The sequence below is a fragment of the Trachypithecus francoisi genome, unplaced genomic scaffold (assembly GCF_009764315.1).
Source record: "Trachypithecus francoisi isolate TF-2019V2 unplaced genomic scaffold, Tfra_2.0 Lachesis_group10, whole genome shotgun sequence".
Lineage (NCBI taxonomy): Eukaryota > Metazoa > Chordata > Mammalia > Primates > Cercopithecidae > Trachypithecus > Trachypithecus francoisi.
Genome location: NW_022681455.1, coordinates 209452 through 231810, shown reverse-complemented (window position 1 = coordinate 231810; position 22359 = coordinate 209452). Strand labels below are relative to the sequence as shown.

The window sequence follows — 22359 nt, the reverse complement described above, 5'->3', positions numbered from 1 at the left end:
GTTAACTTTAAGCAGCCAATAAAAACCTTGAAAGAACTGGCCTGGCACTTTGTTCTTGAACTATGTGGTGCCCTTCCAGCATTTCTAGCCTTGCAGTAAATAAATAATGTCATTTTCTGACAGGCCCAGGAACCTCAAAAACATTTTGGAGACCTCAAGAAAAAAATTTTAGCCAGGTATCTCAGATAAAATATGTCAGTAAGTCTGTGGCACAGTTTCCTAGCCTGGAGAGGATTTTAGTGTTCTAATCTAATAAAATTCTTTACCAAAAGTTCCAGCAAATCCAACTTAAAAAGAGCTTACATGTTAAAGCACTGTTCTTGCTGTACTTAGGTAAGTGATCAGGTTAAATATAATGACACTAAACTTATTTTGTAAGTGAATTGGACTTGCTGTGATTATCTTTGGTAAACAGGGAGGTGATTGTAAAGAGGAAAAATATGTTTCAGAATAGCTATATTATAGCTGTTATTAGATTCTAGCCCTGTCCATTGTTTCAGAGTTTTTAAAAATTATCTGGACTGAATCCCGAATTTTTAGTTTCCTCTAATACCTGCTACGGCTCTTCAGACTAACATTCCCAACTTTCTCCCACTTTTCTGACTTGAAATTATTAAAAATTAAAACTGTGCCTTTCCCGAAGCCCCGCAGACTAAAGCTGGATAACTTGACATAAACTTTGGAGAAATCATCACAATTTATTTATGCACAAAACTTCACTGGAATGTCTGATGCAAACTATAATCCAGAAAAATCTGTCAGATTGCCACCACCTGTCCATTCCAACTTAAATTATTTGAACCCAAATCTAGAAATCTCAGCTGGTTGCTCTCCAGAAACTAGCTTATAGACTGCTTGAAACATAGACCTTTGTCTTCTTTTTGTTTCCATAGAAATGTCTCTGATAAAGTACCTGTTTGCCTACACCATATGCAGACCTAACTCTGATGGAAATCCGCTTACACCACCTCTGAAATGGGATGCAATGATTTAACGGAACTGACCTGTTTTCAGGACTGAAAGACTGATATGATAAGAGATGGGACAATGTACCCAAACTGGTTGCTTTCTACTTGTTCCAAACTGTGTTCTTCTCCTGCTTTGCCAAATCTCTTATCTTAAAACTTCTAACCCAAGTCTCTCCAAAACTACCAACTTAGCTTTTAACATGTGAAATTTCTGAAAGTACAGTTTCAAGCGGGGACTGAAGGAAACCAAAATATTTCTCCCCAAAATGTTGAGAATTGTTAAGTTAGGAACACTGAACTCGCAGGGAAGTGCTCTGCTTAAGCCTGTTTTCCTGAGGTCGGGCCGTAAATCCTTCCTTCCTGGGAACAGCACTTGCCAGAGAAGGCAGCAGTGGAATCTGGAAACAGATTTTACTACCTTCTCTTATTTTGTCCCCTTTTAAAACTCTGGAGCTGCTGTCTCCTTTGTGTTGTCATTATGCTAAGACTTATTGATCTTTGTTAAAATACCATTTAAGCAAGACCCTTACGCCACTGCCTTGAGAGATACTTTTGAACTGCAATCTCTTCCACACAGTAAGTACAGCACACACCACCTGCTGATTTTTCTGTTAATCTGACTTCTGTTTTCAGGAAGGTGTCTCAACGGAACTTATGAGGGTTTAGAAATTATATTTCCTCTCCTTTAGTTACCATTTAGCAAAATCAAAATTATGCTAATCTCCTATTCTAGGGGGGTTCTGGATCCAAACTACAAAGTTTTGTGACAGCTCCATGTAACCTTCAGCTGCAAGGATTTTAGCACCAGTAGCTGCAGCCTGGTTCTTTGAGTTTTTCTGCTGGACTGGAAGATAGTAGGTGCATAGGAGCTGAGCCATGTAATCAGTAGAAGTGATGAAGCTGAGAAAGGAGACTCCCTTGCCTGGCTGCTCAGAGAGAGGAAGAGTTTGGAGCTGAGGTCAACAGCAGATGTACAGATCCCCAGGGGTTCCATCTAAATCCTGTTCTCTGTATCCAGTTTTCATTCGGCTTTCACATTTCAAATGTTAGTTAACCTATATCCCTTCTTTTTAGCAATGACCAAAATCAGAGGAGCTTCGAATATAAACAAAAGAAAACATTAAAAACAACTTCCTTGAAAGCCCTAAACCTTTTAAAGTACAGGTAAAGGAAGAGGAGGCAGATGCCAACGGGAGAGCAGGACGATCACTCTTCACAGACACTCCTTTGTGCGAGAGGAGCCGCCCGGCACTGGGGCAGTGTTTATCTCTTCTACAAGGTGAACACGTGGAGGTCTGATTGCAGGGACACATACAGCTGCCTCTCCGAAGGAACGTAACCGCAGGAGAAAGTGCTTTAACAGCTATCAGGATGCGTGTTTAATAACACACACACATTCCATAACAAATTTTTAGAAGTTTTTATTTATCTAAAAACATAAAGTTATCAAACATATCAATTTGCTTTGCAGAGCAATTTACATAAAAATTCACGACGTATACCAATGGCAGCATAGCACTGACCACCTCAGTTTGTGATGCATCCCTTGCTATAGATCTCAGCAACACACAGAGCCAGTAGGGGAAATTCAAGCTTTCAGCTGGGGGTCTCTGAGGTCCCACCTGCCAGCAGTTCATTTAGCAGAAAGTGGGGCACAGGGGGTGCTGAAGAGGGGGACGCGGACCCCATTGCCTGTTAAGTCCCATTTATCTCAGAGTTTGAAACATGGGAATTTCCACTGGAGGAGGGTTGGCCTGCCGGCCTGGCCCTTCTCTCACATCCCCTCTACTTCAGCTACATTTCTTAGGCATGTTCCTTAAAGCTGTGAAAATCAATACAAGAAAAACTGACTGTTACTTCATTAATGTAACAGGCTATAAGGATCTCAAGGAGATCCACCTACATTGAGGATCTGTCTCAAAAACGGGGCATGTAAAACATAACCTGCAAACTGGTGTGTAAGGTCTGGCAGCCTTCTTGCACCATCCAGACAGATGCAGATGGCCACGGAAGACTTGGGGAGATATGCAGTACAAATAAAGACCTTAACCAATCCCAGCACTTTCAGAAAAACTTTCACCGGTGGGGAGTGGGGGCATGTGACTGGAGAGCAATGAAAGGAACTTTACACTGGATCTGAATTGTTACTAAAAAAGTAACTGACACGCACACACAAAGTGGCCTTCCTGGTGGAGCATCCACAAAGCCAAGAGGCACAAGCACCCAAGACGCCCAGAGTCGCTCCACCCCTGGGGCTTGCTGCAGTTATGCCCTCACCCAAAGACCATCTTTTTCAAACACAAACACCTACCTGCCCTTGGTGGTAATGACACTGTAAGGGCTGCTCATTCCACGGTAGGATTTTACATGTTTTCTCACCATAGCGCAGTCTCTTTTTAGCTCATACCCAATAGTTTAGCTGGGTTTTCCGCAGGGCAACTAACTCTCCTGCTTTTGCTCAGGACGGAGGGGCTTCCAAGGTTCTAACTGAGCGGCTTCCAAGGCTTCAGTTGTAAATGAGTCAGCGGCTTCCAAGGCTTCAGTTGTAAATGAGTCGGTCACTTGGTTCTCTACAGTGTTCCAGGAGATATTAATGACTGCTTGAGGTTCTCCTAAATATACAAAATCTCACGAACAAGACATCAACCAAGAAATGCAGCTGGGAGACACGTACATTTTTTCCATGTGACCCAATGCTCTTTAACGTAACAAGGTCCCCAAACTCTTCAACAGCTTTGTCCACTGAGTACAAACTGAATTCTAGTTTGCCAATTCCTCTTTATCAAGACAAGGAATGAGGAAGCTGTTCCTTTTCAGAGTCCTGAGACAAGTGCTGGGATTCCCAACCCTGAGTATTTCACAGCTAGTTTATTCCCTAGGTCATACCCTGGACCACTCAAAACTTTAAAAAGTCAACATACACATAGATGTGAAGATAAGAAAGGAGGTAGTGGCCCCAGTCAACAAGGATGTTCCAGAAAATTCAGCTCCACTGTTAAAGCAGCACAATATTTAAAAACACAAAGAAAAAGAAGTCACAAAGCAACTGAAATGGGGCATCGGCTTGGAGAATTAAGACAGAATGCCCTTTAGACATTCTTTGAAGTGCTGTGTGGGGTTATTCTTCAGCGAAGAGGGTCACAGGTAAGGGCCCCATGAAACAGCGGTTCTTAATATCATCTTTACCTTCCCTTAGGATAATATACCCCAAAACACTTTGCATCTATAAGATGCATACATCACTTCAGTTCACGACACACAGTGTGCTCCCAATACGTGTCCGTGTTGCATGGCTAATGAAATGTCAAACCCTACTGGGTACAGGGCAGTGGAGCTCCACAGCAAGGCCTCTGCGCAGAACGAGGTAAATCTTCACTGTTAGCTACGAAGAGCACTGCATGAAAGTGTGTGCAAGATGACCCCATGAGGTTTTCTTTTTAAGTTTATGTATATTTACAGAAAAGTGGAATGTGTTGGAAGAGTAAACACCCCTTCTTGTAGACCCTTTGAGAGAGAAGAATTTGAGCTGGGAATAAAGGAGATGCTTTTTATTTTTTGCTCTTCTCTACTGTTTGTCTTTTCTGTAGTTAATACATATGACTTTAATATTAGAAATTTTTTAAACATTAAAAAATGATGTTTCAGTGCTCACTGCTCACTAAGCTTGATAAAGGCTGAACTGTGTCATGTATGGATACAGCAGACGCCTATTATGTGCTTGTTGAATCCATTTAAAATACCGATTAGAAAAGCAGGAGCACACGTCTGAGAGCTACGCAGTCTGTGGATCCTGGGAGTGACAGGAAATATCCTGCAGTACAAGAAACACCCTGGGGAAGGCGCCCCTGTCTACACCGTTGTACTTTCTCAAAACCACAAAAATGTTTTCCTTTTTTCAGGTTGACTTAAGCCAGTGGAGGTCTTTGGGATTCTATAAATAGATGCATTTGTAAAAAGCCAAGTAATTTTAAGACCCTGTCAAACTATAATTGGTGTGAGGAAGCACAGAACAGACGAAAGAAGCAGAAACAGCCCACTGGGTGTGCAGTTCCGCCGCCAGCTCCATCCTGCTTCCAGGGGCGGCTCCTGGCAGTGCTCTCCAGCCTGCGCGTCCCGGCTCCTCCTCCTTTAGTGTCACCGTGGCTGATTAGTGCATAGCCAAACAGACAGAGGAGAGTGGCACAGAGGAGGGGAACAGACAGGTTAGTACTTGGACAGAAGGGCAACAGTTCAGGTAGTAAGATATATGCTCCTTAATTTCTTCTTCTTTATGAGAAGAATTTTAGCATTTCTAGAGAATGAGAGACAAAAAGACACAGAAACAAGAAAACTTAACCATTACTTAGACATGACTAGATGGTAAGACAGACAAAAATGTTCCAACCAAGAGGAGCTCTCCTGTTTTTTGGCACAAGAAATTAGTAAGTTTACTAACTGACTTCCAGGGGAGGCCAAGGAGAGAAGCCAGTGGGAAGGAGGGTGGGGCCGAGGGGCCCACACCAGCAAACCGCTGGCAGGTGGGGAAGGGGCCTCCCCCAGGCTACAGGCACCACTTCAGTCAAAGATTCCATTTCCTTCACTCCGCAAGTGTCTTCCACAAGAACGGCAGCTCCTACATACGTTAATACATTCCTGTTATGTGTGAGGCTTCTTCCGTTTACTTCCCTGAGAAGTGGTACAGACATGCCTACAAGCAGTCATCACTCCAGTCAGTGTCAATACTGAAAGGCAAGTTTTCTCAGTCTTCCAGCAAGACCTAGTCTACAACAAATTAAAGAGCGCATTTCAGTAAATGTAAACACATCACTTGGTCAATTTTCACAGTGATCATCAATGATGGCAGTTTACAGAGCGCAAGAAGTGCAAAGCCACCTTCCTTTCGGAGTAAGCTTATCTGCCAATCAGATGTCACTGATTTTCCACACTTGTCTGGCGGCAATTCTCCGCAACTGCTGCACTGAAATCTTCACTTCTGAGTTCCTCAAAACAGCAAGAGGGCAGTCAATTGGATGCTTTCACTAAAGTCAAATATTTACAACGAAAATCATTTGTGTTGGGTGGGCGCAGTGGTTCACACTTTAATCCCAGCTACCAGGGAGGCTGAGGCAGGAGAGTCTCTTGAACCTGGGAGGGGGAGGTCGCAGTGAGCTGAGATCGTGTCACTGCACTCCGGCCTGGGAGACACAGCAAGACCCTGTATCAAAAAAATAAAATAAAAAATAAAAATAGAAAAAAAAGGAAAAAGAAAACCACTCATCTTGACATTTTTCATTCTTGAATGGAGGAATGGCGGATAGATCTGTGGTAATCTTCCGGATTGCTGATGTGCTCCGGTAAATCGTAGCCCCTCAGGAAATGTCCACTGTTTTGCTGAGCGAAATAATACAGTTGTCTGGCGAGCAGAGGTTCTACCTTTAATAAGAGATTTTAAAAAAGACATTACTGAGATATCCCGCAACTGGCTCACTATTAAACAGCGCTCAGATTCTAAGGAGACAGTAACGTAAAGCCCAAAGTTATGTCCTAGAACACATCAAAACATTTCATATTTGGAGCCATCTAAAGAAGCAATTTTTTTGTTAGTCCTTCCACAGATCAACATGTAAAAAGACAGCCAAAGCGACTTAATTCTGGGTTAAAGATGTTACTTTCAAATCAACTGCCACTTAAAATGTACATTTAACTAAAACTGAATCAAATCAAGTAAAGTGATTAAATTAAAAGGAAGTCTGAGGTAATCTGCAGGGTAATTTAGGCCAATGATTTTGTTTTTCCACAACTGCAGTTTGAAAGAAGCAAGGAGCTCATCCTGAATGATTTGATTTCCAGGTCATCGGTATAGTTCTAAACCAGAGGTAAAAGAAATAAAAAGTAAAGTTAAACAACAACAAAACTACTCTTGTGGAAAAAGAGAAGTTAACTGGCCTCAAATTTATCCCGTCTGGTTATTAGCATGCATCACGCTCACCAAAAAACAAAAGCAACTTAACGTTCAGCTTTTCCTATATTTACAGCATCTAAGGCAAGCTGAATGCTCTCCATCAATCATGATATTAAAGTCTATATTTTATATATAGCGATTTAAGCAAAACTCCTGAGTACCTGAAATGAATTAAATTAATAACTTTTAAAAGTGGAACTCATAGGTGTACATGTGCGTTTATTCATTTTACGGACCACACAGCCTCGTCTTCAGGATGACGGGATCATCTGGAGATCCATCTTTCCCTGACTTAGAGGACGGCAACTTCATCCAAGTCACCCTTAAAATTGGACTGATGTATAGCTGAGCTGATCATCAATTTCTTTTGTTTTCTTTTTTTTTTTTTTCCGAGACAGAGTCTCACTCTCTCGCCCAGGCTGGAGTGCAGTGGTGCGGTCTCGGCTCACCGCAACCTCTGACTCCTGGATTCAAGTGATTCTCTTGCTTCAGCCTCCTGAGTAGCTGGGATTACAGGTGCGCACCACCACACCCGGCTAATTTTTGTATTTTTAGTAGAGGGGGGTTTCACCATGTTGGTCAGGCTGGTCTCAAATTTCTGACCACGTGATCCGCCCACCTCAGCCTCCCAAAGCGCTGGGCTGGGATTACAGGTGTGAGCCACTGCACCTGGCCGATCATCAACTTCTTAAATGCTGCTTATCAATGCCAAGTTTATTTAGTCATTTAGCAATTCCTGTTGTTAACAACATATCAGTTATGATTTCAACAATCATAGCAATTGTTAAGTCAATCACTGGAGAGAACTCATGAGAAATCCTCAGTCTATGGGATTATATATTGGTTGGTGGGTTGGTCTTTGTTTTTAAAATCAAGAAGGGGGGTTGTATGTTCGAGATTAAACCATGTTTCATTTCAGTTTTCAATGAGAAACAGCATCAGAGCTACAATATGATGGGAATTTTGATGTTAGGGGTGTAAGTTTTACCTGGTATTGCTCACCATGCAAGCCCATTAATGAAGCTTGCAGGAAGGTAGCAATGTGAAGTTTTCAAATTCAAAAGTCTTAAGGGTTCAAGATTCTGTTTTCCACGGCAAATTAATGCTTCATGTTATCTATGGAAACCTTTTCTCATAAAAAAGAAAACTAACCCTAACCCTAACCCTAACCCTTTAGCATTACTTGCCACAGTTGAACCCATCTTGAACTATCCCAGAGAACATTACGAGGGTCTGATTTACTTGAATTCCTTGAAAGATTCAGCCTCTTTCAAATATCATATGCCCAATAATTGAATAATTTCTAAAATTCCAGAAGTAAAAGAGGTGCTAGGACACACATGCAGACCTACAAAATGCCTCCAGGGAATGGATAGGTTCCCACCTGGGAAAAGCTTTTCCACTGAACGAAGCTCCACCAGCTAGACAGCATTCTTTTTTTTTTTTTTTTTTTTTTTTTTTTGAGACGGAGTCTTGCAGTCGCCAGGCTGGAGTGCAGTGGCCGGATCTCAGCTCACTGCAAGCTTCGCCTCCCGGGTTTACGCCATTCTCCTGCCTCAGCCTCCCGAGTAGCTGGGACTACAGGCTAGACAGCATTCTTAAAGCCATCTTAGCATGGAGAATTTTAAAGGGCAGCTTTTACCATCAATCTTTCTCAATCCCTATAAAATGGAACTATGACAACTTTCCTGAAAAATAAAAAAGATGGGGAGAGAGGCACCCTCCATGGAGGCTGTCCTCCCCGGGTCTTTGACGAGCAGGTCTCAAGTCTGGGAGGAGCACGTGGGTCCTCAGACGGTACTGCTTGCTGGACCATGCTTCCTCCCTCATGAGTTCAAGGCTTACGCTTACTTTTCCAGGTCATTTGACATTCACTTTTCATTTGGGACTTTTCTAAATGAAACTCTGCCCTTTACAAAGAACAGGAAGCCACTGTGGGGTGAGTGCAACTGAGGACTCACGTGAGCTGTGATGAGCTTCCTTTGCCTCTGAGGGTCTGGAAACTCCTCTCCGAAGCACAGAGTCACCTGGAATCTCGGCAGGGAGCGGCCGTGGTGAGCAAACGCTTGCAACTCTGCAGAGGCCCACAGGAAAAAGACCACGTTCAGAAACCCTCGTCACCAAACACACCAGGTTAAACAGGAAGCAGGAGCTTACTGTGACTCTGAATCGTCGACTTCCCTGAGCAGGGCTCTTGATGTGAACATCTCAGATAGAAAACAGCATGCGTGCTTTCTCCCCAGGGCCCTCGGTCTCCCTCCATGCTTCAGGAGGAACTAGTCGACAGCTAAAGCACACCGCTTTGCAGCAGTGGGCCCACAAAGGTAGTAGACCGCAGTGAAGTTGGGAGATAAGGGATGAGAAACGTAGTCACGCCATGGCAAAAGATTGATTTATGCCATGGACAAGTTTTCATTTAAAAAATCAGAAAGTTTTGACATCCTGGGATCATTTTAAAACCTCATCCCGTCCCTACAGAGCCCACACAATCCAGTGTCTGTGCTACTGCAGATATCCACGTAACTCAGGCACCACAGAAAACACGTAACACCAACGCGGTGACTAGCACCAGCCCTCGCCAGCTGAGTCCTGCTGTCCCTGGGCCTGAACTGCGTGACTCTGAGTAGACTCGTGCCTATCTCCAGGGACAGAACAGTAACCTGACCTGAGAAGGGGAGTGGGGAAGGCCTCCTGCTTGTGGATACGCACAAATACCTCCTGAAGCCACCACACCTACCCAAAAGATAGGAAAGGGACTGGAACATTGTTGGAAGGACAAATGCCCATCCCCTGACTTTAGCCATGCCCCTCCCCCATACAGAAGACAAATCTTCTGCCTGTACCTACAATAAAATGTCAAGCCCGCAAAAGAAACCAGTTGACACAGGAGCTGCTAAAGCTAATGCAGAACAGATGTGTCCCTATCAGACTCACACCCTGGGGCCGTGCCCCGGGGCTGTCCCCAGTGCTGTGCAGACCTGAAAGGGGAGATATCAGAGATCTCCACTGTTCTCTTCAACTGAACAGAAATTTCTAGCTAACTTACAGGACTGCTTGACTTCCTGCTTTTTTTTTTTTTTCCAGAATTCAAATCAAACCCAAATGACTTAGTCAGAATGTGTAAAACACATTCACACTGCCATGATCTGAGACTACACCTACACAGGCTAATCAGAATGGCGAGTTGGCACAATTCTCTGAAAAAGCCTGCCTCCAACCCTAGAAAACATGAGAGCATTTGGTGGGAATCCTTAATTCTGCAGACGCTGGTCCGCACGGCTGCAGTTTTTACGTTCACAGCATCCTCCTTGAACCTCAGTGAACACGTTGAGGTGAGAGGCTGCAGTGGGCAGAGCACAGCCCTCGGTCACAGAGGAAGGAATGAAAGCCAAGACCAGCTCTCGCTCACAGATTCATAGTAAGTTCTAGGCTTGCAAGTCCACAGCCCCAGGACACTCACAGGCGTCCACCCCCGCCTGTGCCTTCTCTCACGCAGCGTACCTGTGACTCAGAGTGCACCTTCCAGCTTAGTCACCATGGGGGCTCCACCTTCCTAAAAACGCCCGGCAAGAGGCACTCGGAGAAGACAGTGCCCGTTCCTTGTGACACCTTCATCAGAAAGCCCTCACCATGTGGTATCTTCCGAAACCACTGGCACCAAGGTCCAGAGTCTTCAGAAATCCAGGCCCACTGGGCCTTAGCCTTCCTGGCCCATGTGAGCTCTTCCAGACCCCAAGGCAGACACGGGAGAGGCTGACGGGGGGTCTCCCCAGTCGCCCTTCAATTTCCTTGGTTTCCCCGTGAACACCACGCCCAACCCCAAGAAGGGTGGAACCTCCCTGGCTGGGGTCTGGGGATGGTTCTGCCCTTAGAATGAGAGGTGTCCAGCCCAAGGTGACTTCCTCACCTCGGGGAACCTGCACAGTTCTCCCTCTTCCTATTGTCAGCCTCTGTGTGAAGCTTAGTTATCTTTTTTTTTTTTTTTTGGCGGTGAGGGTTGGGGGCTGGAATGGAGTCTTGCTCTGTCCTGCGAACTGGAGCACAGGGGTGCGATCTCAGCTCACTGCAACCTCCGCCTCCCAGGTTCAAGCAATTCTTGTGCCTCAGCCTCCTGAGTAGCTGGGACTACAGGCGCCACCACCACGCCTGGCTCATTTTTATATCTTTAGTAGAGATGAGGTTTTGCCATGTTGGCCAGACTGGTCTCGAACTCCTGGCCTCAACTGACCTGCCCGCCTCAGCCTCCCAAAAGTGCTGGGATTACAGGCATGGGCCACCACACCCGGCCTGAAGCTTAGTTATCTAGGGACACATTTGCTTTGGGCACCAAAAGAAAATCTGGATGAGCTTACACATGTGGGCCACTGACACCTGAAAGCACGAGCACGTGTCTGCAGTGCCAGAGCACAGAGGTGGGTCCTGCTTTTATTTTAAATAAGTGGAATGAAGGAGCACATTCAAGAAAAGGGGAGGCACATGAAAAACCAAAGACACAGGAGTTTCTGAAGCGGCTCGGGAAGGAGCAGGGCTGGGAAAAGGCAGGGGAAGAGTTGGCGGTGGGGTGGCAGGCAGAGCAGCTCCCTGCCTCATGGGAGGCTCCCTCCACCTGGACAGCCGCAGGAAGCCTGGGAGGAAGCCCAGTGTGACAGGGCCAGGGGCTTCCCAGAAGCCAGCCAGAGCTTCACTGAATGGTCATGAAATCCAAGGGAGAAAAACAAAACTCACTGGTTCTAAAAACTATGCTTAGAAACGTTCATATCACAGAGCCCACTCATAGCACTGTCCTGTAACTTCTCCTGTGCAAAACCAGTACAGTCCGCTCCACCCTTCGTCTCACTCGTGGGGCGGCATCTGCATGAGGGTGACCCCTCTCACAACCAAGAATGTTAACAATATGCTTCTAACCTTTATGATTTTTCTGGGAACCTGAAAAGAGCCGTCACATCAGCAGACGTGTTTGTTGAGATCACAGTGCAATAAAACGGAACTGTGTTAAGAGGTGACTGTTGAAAACCAGAATTGCAAGAGTACAGCCTGAGCCACGGTCCACCTGGACCATCTGATCCGGACTCTCTGCCCTCAACAGAGCCAGACAGAAGATCTCTACTGGGTCAAGCCCCAAGCCCGGTGGGCGCCGGAGTCAACAGGAGGAAGACCTCAGCCTGGGGTGAGAGGGACCCTGTCGTTTCTGACCCCTGTGGCAGACGGGCCATCACCACCTCCATTCTAACAGATAATGAAGTGCCTCACCTGACAAAAACTGCTGTGTGTCAAAGAGCTTGCAGGTCTGGTCTCTCTCCAGTTTGTTGGGCCGGTCGCTGCACAGCGCCAGGGGCCCGTCCCAGTAGATCCGGCTCTGGCAGAGTCTTTTCGCATAGAGCCCGTCAGGGGCCATCCAGAGGACCACGCCCCTCTCCAGGTGGCCCAGCAGCTTCTCAATGTTTTTCCTCTGGCCGTTGTCCTCTGGGTAGGGGAACAGGACCTGGTCCAGGTTGCTGGCGTCGTAGGAATGTCCATGGGAGATTCGGCAGCCCTCGGGGCTGGACGTGGTCAGCTCCTTCACGAGGATTTCCCGGTAGTACAGGCAGATGTGCAGCCGGCAGTCTGCAAACACAAGGCTCCGGAGTCAGTGCTAGGGGCCGAGGACACCAGCTCGAGGCCATCGGCTCCACAGAGCCAAGCACCTGTGGCGGGACTCTACTGTCCCCCAGGCTCCGTGGAGGAACAAAAGGTTGTGGCGTCCAGGAGGCCTGGGAGATGCTGCATTGCCGTTTCCCCCGAGATCCACAGGCAGCACGAACTCGGTCAACACTTAGAGAAGTCCCGTGGAAATAAACCCATTTAATTTGTCTAAACCAGCATATTTCAAACGTATGTGGCCACAGACTCTTTTTTTAAGGGACTAGTGTGTCTTTCGTTAATTTTCTGGAAAAGTAAGTTGAATTCATATTATAGATCATCACCACTAAGAGCTTACTAAGTCTTATTTGTGAATGATGATGATGATAGTGGTGATGACATTTAAGTCGTGTGTCACTGAATGAAAATTCATCTTTAAGCAAATCAGTTTTTACTTTGGTAAGAAATGAACCCTAAGTTTAATTTCTACTAGCAAAAAATATGACAGTGTTTCAGAGAGAAGCAAGTCTGTCCACAAACCTGAAAGGTCCTCAAAATAATAATATGACATCATTTAGGTAAAAGCAAGTATGTGTGTGTGTGTGTATACATATATATAAATTATATATATAATTAGGTGCTTATTTATGTCTATAGAGTTTATATGTAAACATACACACACATATACACATTAAAGGGTAGGTACTAAGGCCTTAATGGTGATTTCTGGGTGGCGGAATGTGACGTTTTTATTTTCCATTTTTGTTTTTCTGATTTTTAAATTAGTTTTCCACACTGGATATGTGGTGTTTTTATCACAAAATTAATTCTTGTGAAAAGAAAGAAATTAATGAGAAAAATGCTCTAAAAGTTCATGTAAAGTCTGCTGACTGGGTTTTGTGTTTAAGTTTGAAAAAAACTCTAAAACTCTCTGAAACTTTAAACAAGATGAATCCATTTACAAATGTTTTGCTGATTTCAGAAACCTCTTTGAAACATCGCCCATGAGTTGAAAGAACCAAGCTAGGTTTGCATAAGCTCCTCAGCCAGACTGCAGGGGAGTGGCACAGACAGGGAGCAGTTGCCACTGGTAACCATATGGGATCCCACAATCAATGGGAATCACAGTTCTCTAACAAATGTGCTCATGGCTGATAATCTGTATTATGCATACCAAAAAAAAAAGAAACCCACAAAACTGTCTTATTCCTCAATAGCAGGTTTTGAGACTTAACCCACATCACTGTCTCAATTCTCTGCTTTGACGCACTGAGAACGAGTCAGACAGTGCGCCCCAAAGAGAGTGGGTGTTGGCCATTCGAGGTGATTCTCGGGGCAGGTTTCATTTCATTTAATGTCATCAGAAATCACGAGGTTGCAGAGATATAAATAGCTGTTTATTTCCTACTCTTCAGGCACCCACACAAATCTTAGGTGTTCAAGAAAAGGGTTTGAAAGTTTCTAAAAACAAACACAAGCCTTCCTGCTCAGAAGTAACTCCTCCCAAAGGGCATCCTCGGTACTCATGAGCATCTCAGAAAAAAAGGTGCAAGCCTCATTCAGAATTAGAAGGAGCGGGCAGGTAAAACTCCAGCCCCCATGAGCAGCCGTAGTGCCACAACTCTCGTCTCCCTGAAATCTTCAGAATTTAGTTAGCATTTTTCTTCAATGATTTTTAAAGATGCCAAAGGGCAAGATGAGAATTCCAAACCTTAAAAACAATCCAAAATATTATCTAAAAAATGAATAGACGTATAGCACACATGCTTGGCAAGTCTGAGGGTGCCTTCTTTATGATAGTTTTTTTCTTTTTTCTTTTTTTAGAAATAAAACTTTAAAAATCAGGTTGAATCCATATTTGTTTGCAAGCTATATTAAAGACCAAAATGTGTATTACTTTTAGGCATATCAATGTTATGGAGGGACCAGAACTAATGTCCCCAGGGAGCAGAGGAGGAGGACTTATTTGTGGCTCAACCTGGAAGGATGATCAGCCTCTCAAATTGAGAAGCCCTTCCACACTTCCACATGGAGAATGCTGGCTGAAGAGGGGCTCTTGGTAAAGGAAACTGGAGTGTTTGCACATTCCTGGAAATTCGGAGAGGTGCCAGTGAAGACGCCAGAATGACTCCATTCAAGCCAGTGGCTGAAACTGTCAGCAGAACCACAAGCAATGATGCTGGGTTTTTCCAGTGGTGCTCCTAATTCACTCTGGTCACCTCACGCACAGGATGTGTCCACATCTACTCCAGACCTCAGGGGGAGCAAAGCAAGTGTCTAAAGTCCCATCAAATCTGCCCAAAGATGACAGAGCTGGCAGCAGAGGCTGGCCTCCTGCGGTGCCTCCGGAACCAAACCCTGCACTCACCTGAGAGCGCCAAGGCTTCAGCAGACCTTATGCTTGGCTCTGTGGGGATGCCGGGAGCCTGGGACTCAGGTGGGGCACAAGCATAAAAGGTTCCTGTCACCTGGCAACCTGCATTTGCAAATAAAAATCAGATGATGTCTAGGCAGAGAGTCCGACGCACTGCAGGGCTTCCTGGGGTGTGTGTGTGAAGCCTGGGAAGGAAGAGGCTGGCGCCCAGTCACCTTCCCACCCACTCCCAGCACCAGTGACTAGCAGGGCATACTCTTGTGAGGCAAAGACGAGCCGGAGGCCAACTGGAAAACCAAAGCTGAGGGAAAAACGAGACAGTGCGCGGCTTTGAAAGGAAACTTGGAGTGCTCTCTCTGTAACTGACCCACAGGGAAACTGAGGCTCAGAGACAGATGACATGATTTGTCCTTGTTCGCAAAGCGGGTTCACAACAGAGCTGAGAGTTCAGGTCCACTTGAGTTTGTGCCAAAGAGCCCAATTAAAAAAGTAACAAATGGTTTAGTCCATGTTTATTTTGCTTGTCTCTTGTGGGTTGGGAGAAGACTGAACCATGTTCCTGAAGACAATGTTGTATGAAACACGAATGGAGGAAGAATGTGGCACAGAACACCTGATTGTGCTGCCGCTTCATTTACTGTTACCTATGCTTCAAGACAGGTCTCTATCTATTCCACCATCACTTTACACAATTCTAGGCCTCGCCTCTTTCCCATGGTCACTAACTCCATAGAGCCAGAGCACTGAACACAAGTCTGAATTTCAGGAACTAGTTTTATGTCAGCCGATTCCTCCACTACCATATTGGAAACCAGCCCTTGCTACAAATCCCTCTTGAAAAGCCAATCCCACTGAATTCTGGGCTTTTTTGTGAACGTGCCACTCAATACAAACATTAAATAGCGGTACACCTCTTCACTACCTGCAGCCAAGGATAACCTGAACGTGACTGGGGGAAAAAAGGCCAAATTGCAAAGGAACAAATATTCCTAAAACATCCAAAGGGTTCAATGTGTTGACCCATCTCAGGACTTCTATTTAAGTAACTAACTCAAAAGTCCTGAAAGCCTGAGTTACAGCATTGTGAGATTCTCCCTGCACCTAGCTAATGAGTGCTTCTGCGGATGGAGCTTATTTTGATATCTGGGGAACTCCTGAGGGCAGGGGACCACATCTACTCCAGAATCAGAAGTCTCTCTGGGACCCACTGGTAGGTAGACACCTGTAGAGACTTTTCATGTGTTTGCCCATGGTATTTTCCCATTCCTTTTTTAGTATCACCTCTAATACCAACAATAGCAACAATGAACACACCACTATTCGAGAGAAATATACCAGCTCGGTAATCTCCCAGCATCCCTACTTATTATCTACGAGCTTCCATGATCTCTTCTATATATAAAAAGTGGGGGACTGTTTTCCACTGCCTGGAGTGATCTCCGTGGCATTTAAATAAGATCCCATGAAGGGCAGTGCCTAGCATGGATCCTGACAGTAAACTTGGCTGTGGGATGCCACCATCCCACAGGACTGAGAAAACCCTCCTCTCCCCTGAGCTGCACACGCAGCCTCCAAGAAGGGGAAAGAGCTTTGGTGCTGCCCAGGACAGACCAGGATTCACCATGGCCCATGGCCAAATTAGCAGTTAGTTCTTCTGTTTCCTGCCCTGTAACTTCCTTACCATTTTCACAAGCTGGGCCTTGCCAGTGGTGGCCGCGAGGTCCGAACGTTACGGGACATTGGTACGGGATTTCCGGGTGCGGCTGATCTGGGACATAGTCCCTCCAGCTTCGGTCAAGGGGTGGCATCACGTAGTTGTGAACCTGCTAAAGGAGCACAGGAGAGGCTGAGAGAAGCAGCACTGGCATTGAGACGGCGGGTAGGGGGGTGCTCTTATAGCCTCCAGACTCCTAAGGGAATCCCTTATTAGGCTGACAGCCGAAGAATTTTATCATCCAAAAAGACTGGAGTGAATCGTTCATCACACTAGGTGGAGACACCCACGGATCATAAAGGACAATGGAGACACTTGTGCTGTTTTATGTAAAGCTTCGTCATATGGCTAAACCTGACACCAAAATACCACAGGGGAATTTGCCTTCTTTTACCCACCAAAGTGGATGAAACAAAGCTGTTGTTCACATCAAGAAAGCCTGAAGAGATCAGCTGCCCTGTGGTTTCACATGATAAGACACTACTTCCAAAACCTTCCACTTCCACAAAAGATCTGTTTCCCAGAAGACCTGAGGAGCATATGCCAGCAGGCGGACATGCCCAACCCTCCCCTGCTTAAGACCCACACCAATGGCAGCACCGTGTGGAAGGAGAGACATTCGTTCGGTGACCTGGGGTTTTTCTGGGCTGTTGGACCAGCAACAGCAAATGGCAAGTTCTGCTGTCTGGGCTGCTGTAGTTCTCTGGCCACGTGGGCAGCTGGCCTGCACAGCCCCACCCTCAGGGAGCCCAGTGCCCTCCACCATACCTGGGCTGGGAGCGAGGGGTAAGGCGCTGTCATGGTGTAGGGGTGGCTCATGGACATCTGCGGGTCCTCCATGAGCTGCTTGGCTCCTACGTGTTTGGAGAAAAGGGAAATGGCACAATGTAAAAACAGGAACTGACCTAACTAAATGTCAAATCTTGTAAAAATACCTGAGCATTTAATTCTTAGAATGCATAACACGGTGTTGACAAATAAGGTATTTTTCAGCAACTCCCTTGGGAAGTTATTTGTTCATGCTATTAAACTGATTTTTTTTCCACAAGGTCTGAGTTGTACAGGACAGGTAGAGAAATACAGGACAGATGGCATGCGAATGTGCCTTGTGACATGAAGGACCTCGCCAGCCAGATGTTTCCCAAGTGAGGTCACCTGAAGGATCTGTTTGAGATGCAGATTCCTGGGCTCTCTTCCAGACACACTGGTCAGAATCTTGAAAAGAGGGGTCCAGGAATCTGACTTTTAATAAGCACCTCAGCTGACCATTTTATTACCATGAATGGTAATGAGATATTCCTCTCATTATCCCTCTTCTGCAAAATAGTTACTCACTAAAGACTATTAGATAAGTCAATTTTAACAAGTTATCTGGGTTTCTTTTTTTGAAAGACTAACTGGAAAACACATATTCAATGCACACACCCCCCCATATACGTTGAGGCATACAGTGTGATTAATTCCCCTATGCTAAACATCACAGGAACTTCAGCTTGTGACCCACATAACCCAGGCAGAGAGGCTGGGCTTCACTGTGAGGCAGAAGGCAGGCAGGCAATACAAAAGGAAGGCTAGAAAGTGATGCTCAGAATGAAGTGAAGTTAAGGTGCCTCAAGGATCTGGCTGCCTCTGTTCTGTGACCCAAATTCCGGAAAGCCCCTACCTTTTTTGGCTCCCTCAGGAACAATCCTGTACACTTTGTACGGGTCCGAGATGTCCAGCTGGCTCCGCTCGACCAGTTCCTCAAAGTCATTGCTCTTGTTCAGAGCGCACCGTAAACGAGTCTTCCAGGTAGGAGGGTCTGGCTTGTCGATGCCTTCTCGGAACTTTCCTTTAAATAGTGCCCAAGCCTGGTGGGAAAGAATGAAGAGAATGCAAAGTCAAAATACAGGTCTGGTTTATTAGTTTTCTTTTTGGAGACAGAGTCCTGCTGTGTCACCCAGGCTAGAGTACAGTGGCATGATGACAGCCCACTGCAGCATCCTGAGTTCTAGGGATCCTCCTATCTCAGCCTCCAGAATAGCTGGGCCCTGGGCCTACAGGTGTTCACCACCACACCTGGCTAATTTTTTTTTTACTATTTTCTGCAGAGACAGGGTCTCACTGTGTTGCATAGGCATCCTTCCACCTCATCTTCCCAAAGTGCTGGGATGACAGGTGTGAGCCACCATGCTAAACCCAAAGGACAGATCTTTTGTAAGGAATCTTGAAATTGTATTTCTAAAGGAAAGAATGGTACGTGGGTCCTTCAGATTTACACCATTGCTCAAAATGTAAACTGAAAGACCCCAACTATCCTCTAGGAAAATGATTTTCCATCTTGGACCCTATCACTGCCAAGCTGAAGACACATTTTCTGGGTATTTAGAAAAGGTAGAGTGAGATGCGGAGGCTCCTTGAGGGGGCTCTACCCACCCAGTGTCTGAGGTGAGCTTGCCTAGGACTAAGGACAGCTGTGGTGTGAGCTGCCGCCCACAGGAGACATCTGGATGGCCGCACAGCTGAGGCACTCTGAGAGCAAATTCAGACCAAATTCCCGGAGGAAGTCCCCTTCCCCTGCTCTGCCCACAGGTGGGGGCTGGGCCCAGACGCACAGTTCTCTGGGTACACTGCCTTAGGGAAAAACAGTCCTAACAGGGACACAGGTGTGTGCACTCGCGCAAAGGGCAAGGGAGACAGATCTAGACAGAGGCCCTGAGTTCCAGAGCGATGGGGGGAGGTCTCCAGAGACTTGGAAAGAGAGAGACAGAGACACACACAGAGAGAAAGACACAGAGGTGGAAGTTCCCGAAGAGCTAACAGGAGAGAGAAGAGAGGATGACCTCAGGAAACATATGCAGAGAGAGAGACTCAGAGAGAAAAGCAGCGAAAGAGAAACAGAGACAAACGCGGTGAGAGAAACGAGCACAGGCGCGGACGCACCGCGAGAGACGGAGACCCACGGATGGAGGAGGCAGACAGGAATCCGGGGAAGCGTGGGAGGCTTGCGTGGAAACGGGAACACACAGACCAACAACCAAAACCCCTCGAGTCTTGGACTGCCCTTCCCCAGGCCCCGCCTCCGGGGGTTCCCCTGCAGGCTCCCCGCGCTCAGGACTGGCGCCTGGCTCCCGTCCCCCTAAGAGCCCAGGCCTCCTCTCCTCCTCCTGTGGCTCTGGCGATGCCACCCGGTGCTTCCGCTGCCCGCCAGTCCGCCCCGCGCAGGGCCCTGGGCTCGCCGCGGAGTGGGCGCCGGGACCGGGCTCTACCTCTGGGCCCTCCCCCGCGCCCCCGCCGGCTCCCCAGGCCGGAGACCTTGAAGAGCGCGGCGTCCTCCTCGCGGTTGTAGTCCTGCTTGCCCGCGTGCTTCCAGGGGATGCGGAAGATGCTCTTCTCCTCGTTCTCCCACACCAGCCCGGGGTACTTGCCGCTGTCGATCTGGTCGATCAGCCACTGGCGGAGCTTCCCGTTGCCGCAGCTCACCGCGCTCATGCCGAACTCTCCGCCTCGGCCGCTGCCCTCCAGGTTCATGCCCCGCGTGCCGTCCGCGCCCGCGCCCGGGGTGCTCCGCCCGCTCTGCTCTGCGCTGCGGGGAGGAGCGCGGCCCTTCAGCCACGAGGCGCAGCGCGCCGGGACCCGCCCGACCCTGTGTCGGTGACCCGGAGGCCCTGGAGTCTCTGAGGCTGCGAAGCGCGCGCGTGCCGCGTCAGGGTCGTCGAGGCCCCCGGAAGAAGGCACCTTCGCGGCTGGCCCGGGCGCATCCCCTGGGCGGGCACAGCCGTCCGCCTTCCGAGCTCGGCCCCCGCGAAGGCCCCTGCCCGCGGCTCCACCTGTGCACTCTTGGAACGCACCTGCGGCCCAAAGGCTCCCGACACACGTTGCTGGTTTTGCACACTCTGCCCTCCCGCCGCCCCCTCCGGGCCCTCCGTCCGCACTCACTGGTAGCTCTGGCTTCTCTTCGCTCACTCCCAAACCGTTTCTCGCCCCTTCCCCGCGACTCTGTCACTTTCCACGCCCCTGGACCTCGCCTGCGGCCGGGCGTTCCAGGGGCGCAGCACCGGGTTCCTCCACCCTCCGCTTTCTCTGCTCGCATCCAGACCCTTCGCCCCGAATAGGACCCCTATCCCTGCCCAGCTAGCGAGGATCGAGTGGGCTCTGCAAACAACTAGTGGCGGTGACGCGGGGGCTGCAGCCCAGTGGTGGGGGATTCCGCGCGCAGAGCGTCCGCGCGACCCCGGAGCAGGCCCGGGAGAGCGGAGGCGGGGAGGGCGCGGGAAAGGGCGACGCCAGCCGCGGAGCCGGGGAGGCAGGGACCGCCCCAGGCCGGCTGGGCCACCGCACGCCGCGCTCGGAGAGACCCAAATGCACTGGCGGGCGAGCGCCGCGCTGGAGGCCGCGGTGAGTTTGGGCCCCTCAGGAACGAAGAGCAGGGGAAGGAGCCTCGGACGGGGTTCCACAGGGTCGGCGCTGTTTCTCGCGGGCAATGGTGCCGTCTTGTGTGGGTGCCTTGGACGGCCCCGCCTCAGCCACTCCTGGGCCCCGACAGTCCCGTTAGCTCATCCCGTCCGGCTCGTGGCGACCCCAGCGCGGGAGCGAGGAGAGCAGACGGGACTCGGGCCGCGCCCCGGGAGGTGGGCCCTGGAGCCCGCAGCAGCGCCCCCGGCTCTGCGCGGATGGGGTGGGAGTCGGAGCTCCAGGACCGGGCGCGCTCCCTTCCCGCCCCGAAGCCGGGTACCCGGCGCTGCCCTGGAGATCGAACCCCCGGCTGGCGCTCGCGGTCCTCCGTGGTATCGGCCTCACACCCCTCCTCCGGCCGACTCCAGCCTTACCTCGCCCTGGACTCGGAGCTGAGGGCAGCGGTGGGTCGCGAGCCCGAGCGGTGGAACTGAGAGCGCGAGGTGGGAAAGAGGAACTTTATAGAACTCTCCGGGGCGGGGCCTGGGGCGGGGCGGGGCCGCGGGTTGGAGCGGGGAGCGGGGCTGCGCAGCCGAGAGCCGGGCCGGGCGGGCGAGCCCCGGGGCCCGCGTGAAGCGTGGGGTTCCCGCGCCCTGGGCGACCCCCCGCGCCGCGCCCGGAGAGCGCACCCTCCGCCCGGCGCGCGCCGCCTCGGCTTCGGGGACTGTCCCTCGGGCCGTTTCCCGCGAAGGGCGAGGTGCGACATGCGAATCTCGCCTTTGCGCCGGGACCTCCGGAGGCCGGTCAGTCACCGACGGCAGCTAAACTGCGGCGACGTGCGGGGCGGGAGACGGGCGTGCAGCGGCGGGAGTCCGGTGCGAAGGGGACTTGGCTTTGCAGAGCGCGGAACCGAAGACGGAGGAACGGTCCAGATGGAGCTGGAGTGGAGGCTGCGGGAGAGCCTGGCCAGGCCGGCACCGAGAACCCTGCCCCTCCGCGGCGCTTGGAGAACATCGCACTCACTAAGAAGAAATAGGAAATGGCCTGGCCCCCTCGAGCTTGATTCAAATACTGTTTTTGCGCGCCTGCCATGCTTACATCCCTTCGCATCTATTAGGCTGGTGAACTGAAGTGACTCAGACAATGCCCCGGCCCCCAGAGTTTTAATTATCTTAGCATAAAAGAGATGGCGGCGGGGAGAGATCCCCAAGGATCCAAGTGCTTAATCACTTCCAGACTTAGTTCACCTTAAAATGATGTCGTTTTAACCTCAACCTGGAGGAAAGCAGTTTCCTAGTGGGGTATAAAAGCCCAAAATAGGCCGGGCGCTGGGGTTCAAGCCTGTAATCCCAGCACTTTGGGAGGCCGA

General features: G+C 48.9%; 1 protein-coding gene across 6 annotated transcripts; it reads right to left on the bottom strand.

Moving 5' to 3' along the window:
* Positions 1-2373: 2373 nt before the first annotated feature.
* IRF4 (interferon regulatory factor 4) lies at positions 2374-21500 on the bottom strand. Of its 6 annotated transcripts, none has more exons than XM_033216029.1 (9): positions 21425-21500; positions 19911-20181; positions 18280-18466; positions 17385-17470; positions 16584-16728; positions 14897-15004; positions 12160-12513; positions 8871-8983; positions 2374-6380 (listed from the first exon to the last, which is right to left on the bottom strand). In XM_033216029.1, exons 2-9 carry the CDS (start codon positions 20124-20126, stop codon positions 6237-6239), a joined length of 1353 nt encoding a protein of 450 aa, XP_033071920.1. In that variant the 5' UTR covers positions 20127-20181; positions 21425-21500; the 3' UTR covers positions 2374-6236. The 6 variants fall into 6 exon arrangements, with proteins under 6 accessions (XP_033071920.1, XP_033071921.1, XP_033071916.1 ...); XM_033216030.1 differs by having other exon boundaries at positions 16584-16725; XM_033216025.1 differs by having other exon boundaries at positions 19911-20201; positions 21425-21475.
* Positions 21501-22359: the final 859 nt, after the last annotated feature.